Source organism: Pongo abelii, chromosome 8 (genome assembly GCF_028885655.2).
Source record: "Pongo abelii isolate AG06213 chromosome 8, NHGRI_mPonAbe1-v2.0_pri, whole genome shotgun sequence".
NCBI lineage: Eukaryota > Metazoa > Chordata > Mammalia > Primates > Hominidae > Pongo > Pongo abelii.
The window spans coordinates 123384222-123397733 of NC_071993.2; the positions used below are offsets into that span (position 1 = coordinate 123384222).

The 13512-nt window shown below is 35.0% G+C and overlaps 1 protein-coding gene across 8 annotated transcripts in view; it reads left to right on the top strand.

The window, feature by feature from the left end:
* The window catches only part of CCDC172 (coiled-coil domain containing 172), a 61802-nt gene that overhangs the window by 22153 nt on the left and 26137 nt on the right, over positions 1 to 13512 (top strand). For 7 of the 8 annotated variants that reach the window (XR_008510642.2, XM_054522919.2, XM_054522923.2 and 4 more), the window contains 2 exons: positions 325 to 441; positions 1584 to 1749. Coding sequence is in view for 7 of the 8 variants with exons in the window: in XM_054522919.2 (XP_054378894.1) it covers positions 325 to 441; positions 1584 to 1749 (283 nt within the window). In the remaining variant the exon portion in view is untranslated. The remainder of the gene's footprint in view (positions 1 to 324; positions 442 to 1583; positions 1750 to 13512) is intronic. The other variant, XM_054522922.2, reaches the window with a different exon arrangement.

Below are 13512 nucleotides of genomic sequence, written 5' to 3' on the forward strand. Positions count from 1 at the left end.
TTTCAATGTGTGTATTCAAAAAGCGTTAGTACCTAAGCTAAGAATTCTTCTAGGTATTGAGAGGAAAAAGAAAGCACATTCTCTGCCCTTGAGGAGCCTATAGTCTTATTGGGGGAAGAGATTATAAAATTGTAACTATAAAGTACTTAAAAAATAATACAAGATAGTGTATATAAAATAAGATGTTTGATGCTAATTTTATTTTGCATGTTAAAGATTAATACAGAATATATTTTATACTAGACAAATCTGTTCTGTTACCTAAGGCACTCTAAAATGTCTAATTAATTGTTTTATTCTGATTTCTGCTTTTGTACTTTGAAGGTTCAACAGTTTTTTGAAAAATCCTTCCTCTTACAGCTTTTTAAAGCTCATGAAAATGCCTTAGAAAAACAGTACAGTGAAATTACAAACCATAGGAATATGCTTCTTCAAACTTTTGTAAGTTTCCAGCCACCTAGAAAAATCTATTTAACTAATTATGTAAAAAAGTATTCAAATATACTTAAGCATACTTTTAGAAAATTATCCATGTGCATATTAGCAGGTAGTACTGCTCAGATACAGGAAAGTATTAAGTGCTATTTAAAACCAATTGGTAGAGTAATACAGTTTGAAAGAAGTGTATGGGTAGGGATGTAATATAGCAATTATTTTCAGTTGTAATAAGCACAAAAGAAACAGTGGAACTGATTTGAATTGCTCAAGCATTGAGACCTTGGATAAAATCCTTTTGAAAGGCAGAAAGTTTCACACTTTAGGCATATTACTGGCTAAAAGGATGGATATTGTTAATCTTTTTCTGTTAACCCAGAGCCAACAGCCTGAGCAATAGTTTTGAATGACAGGGCCAATTTAGAAATATGACTTGTGATTAATTGACATTTTAAAGAAAATACATTTAAAGATATTAAAAATACATATCTGAAGTCAGAACCAACACCCTTGGTTCTGACATAGCTTAGAAAAATATGGTAATGTTTATATTCTAGCATTGTCAAAGAGTTTAGGTTTTTGCATTGTCCACAGTTTTTGGAAATTCTTATTTCTCTGTCACATTGGTACTTCATAAAATGTAAACTATTATTTAAAACTGATTTTGAAGTGAATATATAATTTTGCTTTCATCATCCACATTTTAAAAGGTTTTCTTGGCTATCCTTGTTTGTTTGTTTGTTTTCCTGTAAAGCAGTAATTCCTTTAAGTGTAAATTTTAGTTTTTCGGTTTGGCCATTTAATTACTTTACTCTCCAGTTTTATATTATAATTATAAAATGTAATATGATTCTGAATTTTAATACACAAATAAACAGATATAATGATGAGTGGTAGAATATCTACCTCAATAATTCTCCCAAAACTTTTAAGATTAAATCTTTCATCTGAAGATAGTTGTTAACTATATAATAGCTTCAGTTTTTTATTAATATTACTACGAGAAAAAAACATTTTTGCCATAATACCAGGAAGTATAACTATATACTTTCATTGTTAATAATTCCAAATGATTATATTTTAAATAATTAAGGAAAAATATTATTGCAACTAACACCTATATTTGATCTTTTATTTATGTTTTTCAGGAGGCTATAAAGAAACAAATGATAGAGGAGGAAGACAAATTTATTAAGGAAATTACAGACTTTAATAATGAGTATGAAATAACAAAGAAAAGAGAGCTTTTGATGAAAGAAAATGTCAAGATTGAAATATCTGACTTAGAAAACCAAGCAAACATTTTGAAAAGTGGTATGAATAAATATTATCACCTCATTGTCTTGCATTAATGAAAATAACTTATTTTGAATGAATGAATTTTCCAAAAATTTAACTTTTTCATGAGCAAATTGGGTTATTGCATAGTGATTCTTTTACTTTTATTGATCTAATGAAGATGTATCTTCTATTGTGAGCAGTTTCAAATGATTTAGAAGTACATGTGACATGAGCATTTGGTCATTCATTTAATAAATAAATATCTGTTATGTGATAGGCACTGTTCTAGGTCTTGAAGATATAACAATAAAAAGTGGAGGAAAAAAATATGTAAGCAGACATTTACAGCACATTGTGATGGAAGCTACAGTAGGGGTTAGGATTGGTGCCATAATCCTCTAACAATCCAGTAGAAGCTAGGAAATAAGTTTACACAGTGGAGTGGAGAGAGTTTTATTTCAGGAACACTAGTGAAGGTTTGGGTCTGTGTCCCCACGCAAATGTCATGTCAAATTGTAATCCTTAATGTTGGAGGTTGGGCCTGGTGGGAGGTGATTGGCTCATGGGGGCAGGTTTCCGCTTTGGTGCTATTCTCATGACATTGAGTGAGTTATCGTGAGATTTGGTGGTTTAAAAGTATGTAGCACCTCCTGCTTCTCTCTGTTCTTCCTGCTCTGGCCATGTAAGATGTTCCCGCTTCCCCTTTGCCTTCCACCATGATTTTAAGTTTTCTGAGGCCTCCCCAGCCATGTTCCCTCTATAGCTTCCAGAACCATGAGCTAAGTAAATCTCTCTTCTTTTTTTTTTTTTAATGAATTACCCAGTCTTGGGTAGTTCTTTATAGTAGTGCAAGAATGGACTAATGCAACTAGTATGTGGGTTATTGCAGTCTTTGATAAGATCCTGAATTAAAGCAGTTGCCAAATAGGGAAAGTCAAGGATAAATCAGTTTTCCAACTTCAGAGATTCTATTATAGCATTAGCTTAATGTCCAGTATTTCCTCATCTAAACTAGGTTCAATTGCACATGAGGCTCCTTGGATGTAGTTGCTTATGTAACTCCTTGAGTACATGTCTTCTTGATCTGAAGACCTCAGCCAAAGAAACAGTTGCCCTTCACATTCCCAATATACTATGGTGAGATAGGCATAGGATAATCACTAGTGACACTTCTGTTCAGAAAGCGGAAAAACTGGAGTCATTGTTACATAGCAATTCTGAAATTGAGCCAAGCAAGTATTGGACTTTCCTTGATTAGGACTCAGTCATCCTCCCTCCTGGGAATGATTCCCCATGACTCTTGGCACTACTCTCTGTGCTCCTATTTCCCTTCTCTGGTCATTCCTTTTTTTTTTTTTTTTTTTTAAACATATATATATAAAAGACAGCTGGTGTTTGCAATTGTCCTTCTCTGCCTGCTTCCATTCTGTAAAAGTTGCATATCACTCCTTTTTTTTACTGCCTCTGTCCATTTCAGTCCAAGCTCACTGTGTTTATGTAAATACAGTGCTCTTAAAAACTTTGTGGGTCTCACATGAATCCTACTGAGGCTCATTTCATTAGGGAAAAGCCACCACTACAAATTTCTTTGAGATAAGCCCTTTTATACTTTGGCCTTTTGCTAAAACTACTGAGACAATATTCTTAAACTTCTTGGCCCTATATGGCCCTATAGTTTGAATGGCTCTATAGTTTGACTGAATGGTTCTCTGAGGCATCACCTTGGATTTTTCTGAGGTCATAGGAAAGGGTTTTTAATTTACATGCTAGATTTAGTCTTTATGATTTCTTAAGAATATTGGATTTTTTCTTTACCCTCAAGACATTTCTTAGTGGTGAGAATGAAGGCAAGGAGGGCATCTTGTAGTAAGGCTACCAAAGTTGTTTATTTTAATTCCAGAACAACCATTAAGGAAAGAATCCAAAAACAAATAGCTAAAAGGACAATATAGAAATTAAAAAGACAGCCTAAAATATACATTTAATCTGAAAGAAAGTGGGAAAGGGAAAGAGGGGAACAAAAACACAGAACAGACAGAAAACTAATAATAAAATGATACACTTGAATCCATTTGCAATCATGCATCACTTTAATAATGGGGATATGTTCTGAGAAATGCATTCTTAGTCAGTATCATCGTGTGAACATCATAGATTGTATTTACACAAACCTGGATGGGATAACCTATTACACACCTGGGCTATATGGTATAGCCTATTGCTCCTAGGCTGTAAGCCTGTACTCAATGTTACTGTACTGAAGACTGTAGGCAGTTGGAACACAATGGCAAGTATTTGTCTACCTAAACATATATAAATCTAGAAAAAGTACAGCAAAAATACAGTATAAATGATTTGAAAAATCTCTATAGGGCACCTTTACAGGGTATTTACCATGAATGGAGCTTGTAGAACTGGAAGTTGCTCTGGGCGAGTCAGTGAGTGAATGGTGTGTGAATGTGGAGGCCTAGAACATTACTGTACACTACTGTAAACTTTATAAACACTGTGTATTTAGGCTACACTAAGTTTGTAAAAAGAATTTTTCTTCAAAAGTAAATTAACATTAACTTCAGCTTACTGTAACTTTTTTACTTTATAAACCTTTTATTATTTTTGACTCTTCTAATAACACTTAGTTTAAAACACATATTGTATGAATATACAAAAAATTTTTTTCTTTATATCCTTATTCTACAACTTTCTTCTATCTTAGAAATTATTTTTTTACTTGAAACTAAAAAAAAAAAAAAAAACCTAAAACACAAACATGCACATTAGGCCTACACAGAGTCAGGATCATCAATATCACTATCTTCCACCTCTACATCTTGTCCCACTGGAAGGTCTTCAGGGACATGGAGCTATCATCTTTTATGAGAACAATGCATTTGTATATGGAAATACAAATGACTTACAAAATCAAAACAATTTTAAAAAGAATAAAATTTAAGGATTTATATTCTGTGATTTCAAAATTTACTCTAATTCTATAGTAATCAAGATAATGTGTCACTGCCTTAAAAATAGGCATATAAATAGCTGGAACAGAAGAAAGTACAGAAATAGAAATGCATGTTGTCAACTGGTTTTCAACAAAGATAGAAAGGCAGTTCAGTGGGAAAAGGAAAGTATTTTCAATAAGTGGTGCTGGAAGAATTGGACATCCATTGCAAAACAATGATCCTTAACTCTTCACACCGTATTATAAATTAACTCAAAATAGGCATACACCTAGACGCAAAAGCTAAAATTATGAATTTCCTAGAAGAAAACATAGGAGAAAATCTTTCCCATCTTGGAATAGGCAATGATTTCTTAGATGGGAGACAAGAATCATGAATCGTAAAAAGAAAAACAGATTTAAAATAAATTGAAAAGACACTTAAGAAAATTAGAAGACAAACAACAGTCTTGGAGAGAATATTTGCACTAAATACATCTTCCAATGTACTGTTATCCAGAACATAATGAACTCTAACAACTTAAAAAATAAGAAGGGCAAAAAGCCAATTATAAAAGGGAAAAAAGTTGAACTTCACAATAGAGTACTAATGGCCAATGAACATGTGAAAAGATACTCAATATCTTTAGTCATTTGGAAAATACAAATTAAAACGGCAGTGATATATCACTGTATATCCACTTAATTAAAGTTAAAAAGACTGACCATACCAAATGTTGCTGAGAATGTGGAGCATCTGATACTCGTATGGTAGTGATGGGAATGTAAAATGAATGGTACAATCACTTTAGAAAATTCTTTTGCAGTTTCTTAACAAGCTAAATGTACATTTACCATACAGCCCAGCCACTCCACAATGAGATACTCCAGAGGAATGAAACCTATATCCTAACGTTTTGGCAGTTTTATTCACAGTAGTCAAAAACTGAACATAAATGTCCGTTAAGAAGTGAATGGTTTTGGAGGCCGAGGTGGGCGGATCACAAGGTCAGGAGTTTGAGACCAGCCTGGCCAACATAGTGAAACCCCATCCCTACTAAAACTACAAAAAATTAGTCGGGCATGGTGGCGGATGCCTGTAATCCCAGCTACTCAGGAGGCTGAGGCAGGAGAATGGCTTGAACCCAGGAGGCGGAGGTTGCAGTGAGCCGAAATCGCGCCATTGCACTCCAGCCTGGGTGACAGAGTGAGACTTAGTCTCAGAAAGAAAAAAAAAAAAGGAAGTGAATGGTTAAACAAAATTGACATATCTGTGCAATGGAATACTTGGCAATAAAAATGACTAATTCTACTGACGCACTACATGTACCTATTTCAAAATAATATGGTGATTAAAAGAAGCTAGACACGTGCAAACTAACCTACAGCAATAGCAAGCAAGATCAATGGTTGCCTGGGTCAAAATGGAACTGTGAAGGGTCACAAAGAATCTTTTGGGGTTGATAGAAATGTACAGTTTCTTGCCTGTGGGCATTTCATAGGTGTCAGTGACTGTCAAAAGTCATGAAACTGTATGCTCTAAATGAATATACTTTATGTAAATTATTCCTCTATAAAATTAAGAAAAAAAAAGTCCCTGATATCACAAATACTATCGGAGCCCTCTAGTTTAGTTCCCTTTTTCCAGAAATATGGATTTATTTTAAAAGATTTGTTTTCAGAGTACCTGATATTGTTGATTTTTTATTCTTTCAGAAAGTCTGTTTCTAGGTATTTCATAACATTTTCATATAAAACTTTAATCTTTTTAATAGCAGGGACTTTATTTTGATTAATGTGCTGGCCCCAACAGTATGAATGAGATAATAATAAATTGATGACTGCTTCAAAAGGAGAAGCACAAGATGATATGAGAACATGTATAAGTAGACTTAAACTGGACTAGGAAGTTAAGGAAGATTTCCTTGAACGAGTTGCCTTCAGACTGAGGTCTGAAGAATGATACTGATTAGCCAAGTGAGAGATTTGAGTATAGATGTCAATTAGATAGTTGTAATTTAACTCAAGAGCTCAGAGATAGTTCTGGGCTAGAGCTATTAAATTTTGGGACTCACCTAGAGAGAATGTATTGAAAGAAAATGGACAGTACCCTGCAGAACCTCAGGATTTTCAAAAACTTGAGTGAAGAGTCTAAGAAAGCTTCATGAAAGATGGGCAGAACACGTTACTGAGTGGAGTTGACGTCACCTAGGGAGAGTGTATTTGAAGGCATGATCAACCCATTTTGATTGGTGCTGAGCTGTCAACTAGAATAAGGACTAAGAAGCAGCAATCAGAGGTCATTGGTGGCCTTCAGGAAAGGGAGCAGACTGAGGTAATAAGCAGGGCAAAAGCCAAATTGTAAGGAGTTGAGCAGAAGGAAGAACAGAAATGGGATATCTATTAATAAAATTCATTACATTAATAGATTACAGTTGGAAAAGCATATGATTGTTTTTAAAAAGGCGATGTAGGGGGAAGGAGGGAAAAATGGTGGAGGAGAGGTGAAAGGAGAGGAAGAAGGAGAGAGAGAGCTTCACTCTGACATCATGATTAACAGTGAAACTCTAGAAGTATTTCCATAAAGGTTAGTAATAAGGGAGGGTATCCAATATCATCACTATTATATAACAGTGTTCTAAAAGTATCTGCCAGTAAAATTAGAAACACAGTAAATATTGGAAAACAAAGAAAAAACTGTCATTAGTTGAAGCTGATACAACTTGATTTCACTGGGTTTTCTATGTTTAGTTGTATCCTCCACCATTCTTCCCTCCCTCCCACTACATCTCCTTTTTGAGACATTCATATTTCCAACTGTAATCTATTGATGTAATAAATTTTATTTATATATATCCTATCACTAACTTTACTTAGCTGTGCACTCTTAGTCTTCTAATGTATTACTGAATTTTATTTGATAACATCTTTAAGATTTTTGCATCAGTATATGTGAGATTCATCTTTGTGTGTGTATTATGTTGATTTCACAAAAAGCGTACTGATACTTCTTTCTCTGCTTGGAAAAATATACATACTATAATTATCTATTCATTCAGGGTTCAAAAGAATTAACCTATGAAACTGTTTGTGGCTACTCTTCTTGGTGGTGGTGGTGGTGGAGAAAGAAGTTGTTCAAATTTTAAGCAGATATTAGACTGTTGACTTCCCAGAGCAGTTTAGCTTCCATTTGTCTTCTTACCTGTCAGTGTTTGCTCTTCCATTCCCACTTCTAATTCGTGCCACCACATCTGTTATTTTCTGGCATTTGACTTTTCTCCTTTTTCTTCCTTCATTCTGACCTTGCCCACTGAGCTTTTAGCCCATAACTATGATTAGTCAGCCAGTTTCATTGGGTTTTGAATAATCTCCATTTTTAACTTCATAGCCATTTTTATATTTATACTATTTTCTGCTACTCAGTGTTTTTTTCCGACTGCCAGATATTATCTTTGATTTATTATTTTTTAACCACAGGATTGGAGCGTATTCTTACTCCTTGAGATTGCCAAAATGTGAACATCCATTTTTAAAAAAGATATTATTAATACTGTACTATTGTATTAAGCCTCTTAGGTTATATTCTGTTTAAATATGGCAAACCAAGCTTTTCAACCTGTTTTGCCATCCCTGCAGCATCTAGCGCCTCTCCACCTTCCAGCCTCACCCAGCAGCTTCTTTGTGCTAAAGGCATGGTGCCCTCTTTTGTGTTCCTAGATTGTACCCCACTTCCTCCTGCCTCAGGACTGTTGACTGTGTTCTATTTGGAATACTTTGTTAATCCTTTATCTAGTTTATGGGTCCCCAACCCCTGGGCCAGTACTGATCCATGGCCTGTTAGGAAGCAAGCCACAAAGCAGGAGGTGAGTGGTGGGTGAGTGAGCAAAGCTTCATCTGTATTTACAGCAACTCCCCATCACTCACATTACCACCTGAGCTCTACCTCCTATCAGATCAGCAGCAGTTATTAGATTCTCGAGCATAAACCCTCTTGTGAACTGTGCATGTGAGGGATGGAGATTGCATGCTCCTTATGAGAATCTAATGGCTGATGATTTGCCACTGTCTCCCATCACCCCCAGATGGGATGATCTAGTTGCAGGAAAACAAGCTCAGGGATCCCACTGATTCTACATTATGGTGAGTTGTGTGATTATTTCATTATAGATTACAATGTAATAAAAATAGAAATAAAGTGCACAATAAATGTAATGCAATTGAACCGTCCTGAAGCCACCCCTCTCCCTCCCCCGGTCCATGGAAAAATTGTCTTCCACAAAAACAGTCCCTGGTGCCAAAATGGTTGGGGACCAGTGATCTAGTTAACTTCATCGTTCTTCTGATCTCAGCTCAAATGTTACATCCTCAGGAAATCCTTCCGTGATACTCCACCCTCCCAATTCCATATTAGGTCAGCTCTTCTGGTTATATTCTCTCAATGCCCTCTATGCTTTTTCTTCAAAGCATTGTAATTACACACTTGTATGATTATTTGATTCCTGTCTGTTTCTTCCACTAAAGTATAAACTTTCACAGAGAGAGGAACTACATTTGCTTACAAATGTATTTCTGAAATGTGCTTAGTTTATTCACTCATTCAGTAATACTTGTGCACTTTTTGTGTATCAGGCATTGTTATAGGACCTGGTGTTACTGTAGTGACCAAGAAAAGAAGAAAAAAATCCCTGCCCTCATGGAGCCTACATTCCAGTATGAGAGAGGGAGGGAGTGGAGAAAAATAAGGGAGGGAAGAGGGATAGATAGGTAAGGGGTGGGGTTGCAGTGGGGTGTGTGGTACAGTTTTACATAGATGTCCAGGGAAAGCCTCATTGATAAGGCGAGTTTTGAATAAGACCTGAAAGAGGTAAGGGAATAAACCAAGTGAATACCTGGGGGAATATCATTTCACAGAGAAGGAATAGCTGATGCAAATCACCTGAAGGGAGATTGTGCCTAATCATTTTTTGAGAAAAAGCAGAGCGTAAGGCATTTAGAGTAAAAGGAGAGGTCATGAGATCAGAGAGGTGACAGGAATCCAGATCTTTTAAAACCTTGTGGGTCATTCTAAAGACTTACTGAAGTGAGATCAGAAGCCATTGGAGGACTTAAGCAAAAGAGCGAAGGGTCTCACATTTGAATAGGATTACTTTGACTGCTATTGAGAACACACTTAAGGGAGGTAAAAGCAGAAACAGAAACCTAGAAGACAGTGGCCGTAATCCAGAGGAGAGATGATGAGCAGTTGGATCAGGGATGCAGCATAGAAGTGGTAAGTGGTATTCAGGTTCTAAATATGTTTTGAAGGTAGCAAGCAGGATTTCAAGATGGACTTGATGTGGAATATGAGAGAAAGAAGTGTTAAGGTTGACTTTAAGGTTTTTGGCCTGAGAAACTAGAAATGTGGAATAATTGATACTCAATATATCTGTTGTGAAATGACTGAATATTTATTTTAAACATTTGGTAATTCATAGATAAAACAGGTCATCATTTTTGGCTTCAAAATAATGGTTGTCATAATGTTTTTCTCAAAATGTTCCTCTTACTCATTTCTCTGAGTTGTTGAATTCATTTTTCTTAGATGTGAGATAAGCAACATATGACACTTTTTCTTTGCTTGGCAATATCCTTTAATGATTGGCAATGTACATATGAGGAAGACAATTCACATGTTAAAAGATGTAAATTAATTTTGATTGTCTTAGTTGGTTTAATATTCATAACCATAAAAGCTAGCTGTTGATTAGAACATTGTGGGTTTTAGGCCGCGGAGGAAATTAAAAAGTGATTACCACATCAATTATACCTAAATAAAGCTGTAAATAAAAATAAGAATAAAATAATAGTGAGGCAATAAACAAGTAGGAAAAAAAGTTATCACCACAAACACAGTGTTTATTTTTTTCTGTTCTACAAGCCTCATAAGAAATTGGCATATTTGTTTTATTTTTTTTCTTTAAAGGATTAATCTTTAGACTTACCTTTTTCATTTAGCCTAAAGTGTCAGGATTAAGAAAGATATATTTCAGACATATTTAAATCCAATATTTCTCCATCATTCTTGCCTAAGTTTTACAAAGATTTTCTTGTCATAGAATGTCTGATAAATCGATTAATAATGAATAAAATATTGTATCTTTTTTAATCTGTTGAATATTGTGTTATGGTATCCTGGATTCCCTCTATTAAATATTAGTATGTAGTTATATTTATATTTCAAACTTTTGTTTATTAAGGGACCAGAAGGATAAACATGAACGTATTTTCTTTTCATTGAATTGTCCACTTTCAGTTACCTACACTAGCGGACAAAAACATTGTGAATAATCAAAAATATTTAAAGTCAATTATACGATTTATTTCAGTTTTGTTCAACATGCTTTTTTGAGCATCTGCTGTATATACTACACCAGGCACTGTTCAGAAATTGGGATTTAAAGATGAATGAGGCATAGTTCCTGTTTTCAAGGAGCTTGTGATCTAATGTGGAAGAGAGACAAGTAAAAGGATAATTTAAATATTATGTGGAGAACTTTTACTTATCGTCATGAGGAATAATTTTATGGAATTTTCCCTTCTATCACAACTAAAAGACTGGAGAAAATAATATGAAAAACTACTTTTAGATATTGAGGACAAGAGAGTACAGGACCATGATCCCTGAGAGAAGGGAAACAAATGAGGTAAGCCCTGATTGCCCAAGCCTTCTCACTGATTACAGTTTTTGGATAGTAGCACTGGGAGGAGGAACTTAAGCAATGCAAAATGGTCTGAGTTGAGGAAACAAAGATTTGAATTTAGGGAGGCCAAGTTAGCTAGAATTTTCGGACAATGTACTTGAGAGGACAGATCCACACAGAGAAAAAGCTCCGGAAATCTGGATGGAGATCCTCTTCAGTCTTTGGATGTACTCGAACCTGTGTATACAGACAGGAAACTCCACTGGGCTGAGTAAAGAAAAACTACTGGGGAGCAATAAGGTGGACAATTCTAAGAGCTCATATGGGAATGGAAGACATTCATGTTCCATCTTGTCACAATAGAAATATTTCATTAAACAGAAGAGTTCTGCCTTAATAGAAGGATTAAATTAAATTAAATATTCTTCTAGATCTAACTTAAAAAAATTTTATAAACAAGATTTGAACATGACCCATAAGTAGCTTACCTGCCTGCTAAAACAAACATCAACATCCTTTATGGGAAGATAGCAAAACTCATTTAACAAAATAGTAAACACAATGTCCGGTATACAGTAAAAAATTACTAGACATGTAAAGAAGCAGCAAATTATAACTCAGAGCAAGGAGGAAATTTGGTCAATAGTAACATACCTAGAAATGATATAGATGATGCAATTAGAAGGAAAAATAATTAAAGCTTTTAGAAATATTCTAAATATACTCAAGGACATGAACATAATGAGGAACTAAATGGAAGATATAAAAATAACCAAAGACACAGAAGAAATATTTGACAAAATTCAACAACTTTCATGATAAAACCACTCAATAAACTAGGGATAGAAGGGACTTTCCTCAATCTGATAGAGGTCAACTATAGAAAAACCCACAGCTAATGTCATTCTTAATGATAATGGAATGAATATTTCCCCTCTAAGATCAGGAACAAGACAAGGATATTTATTTTTACAACTTCTAATCAACATTATAGTGGGGGTTTTAGGCACAGCAATTAGGAAAAAAAAAAAAGAGAAGAAGAAAAAGCATCCATATTGGAAAGGAAGGGGTAAAGCTATCTCTATTCAAAGATAACATGATCTTGTATATAGAAAACCTAAGGAATCTACAGGAAAACTATTAGAGCTAATAAACAAGGCTGGGCACAGTGGCTCATGCCTGTAATCCCAGCACTTTGGGAGGCCAAGGTGGGTGGATCACGAGGTCAGGAGATCAAGACCATCCTGGCTAACATGGTGAAACCCCGTCTCTACTCAAAATACAAAAAATTAGCCGGGTGTAGTGGTGGGTGCCTGTAGTCCCAGCTACTCAAGAGGCTGAGGCAGGAGAATGGCATGAACCCGGGAGGTGGAGCTTGCAGTGAGCCGAGATCGCGCCACTGCACTCCTGCCTGGGCGACAGAGCGAGACTCCATCTCAAAAAAAAAAAAAAAAAAAGAATAAATGTGTACATCCACCTCATACCATACACAAATATTAACTCAAAATGGATCAGACAGCTAAATGTGAGAGCTAAAAATGAAAAACTCTTATAAGAAAATACGGGTGTAACTCTTCATGAGCTTGGATTAGGGAATGGTTTATTTTAGATATGCGCAAGCAATAAAGTATAGATAAATTGGACTTCATCAAAGTTAAAAACTCTTGTTTCAAAGGATACTATCAAGGAAGTGAAAAGACGACCACAAAATGGGAGAAAATATTTGCAAATCATATATAAGGGACTTGTATCCAGAATATATTAAAAACTCTTACAACTTAATAAAAAGATAACCCAATTTAAAAATGGACAAAGGAATTAAATAGACATTTCCCAAAAAAGCTATACAAAGCCACTTCCAGTAGGGGCTTGTCTTCCAGGACAAGATATGGAGGAGAAAGACAGTGGTATTGATGATCCTGACCTTGTGTAGGCCTAGCCTAATTATATGTGTTTGAGTCTAAATAGTTTAAAAAGAAAGAAAATATTTTTATACAACTGTACGATGTATTTTTTTGAGCAACATGAAAAGTTGCTCACATTATTAGTTATCAGGGAAAGGCAAATCAAGACCACAATGAGATACCACTAGTGTGGCTATAATAAAGGTGGACAGCAATAGTGTTGGCAAGAATATGGAGAAATTGGAGAAATGTAAAATGATGCAACTGC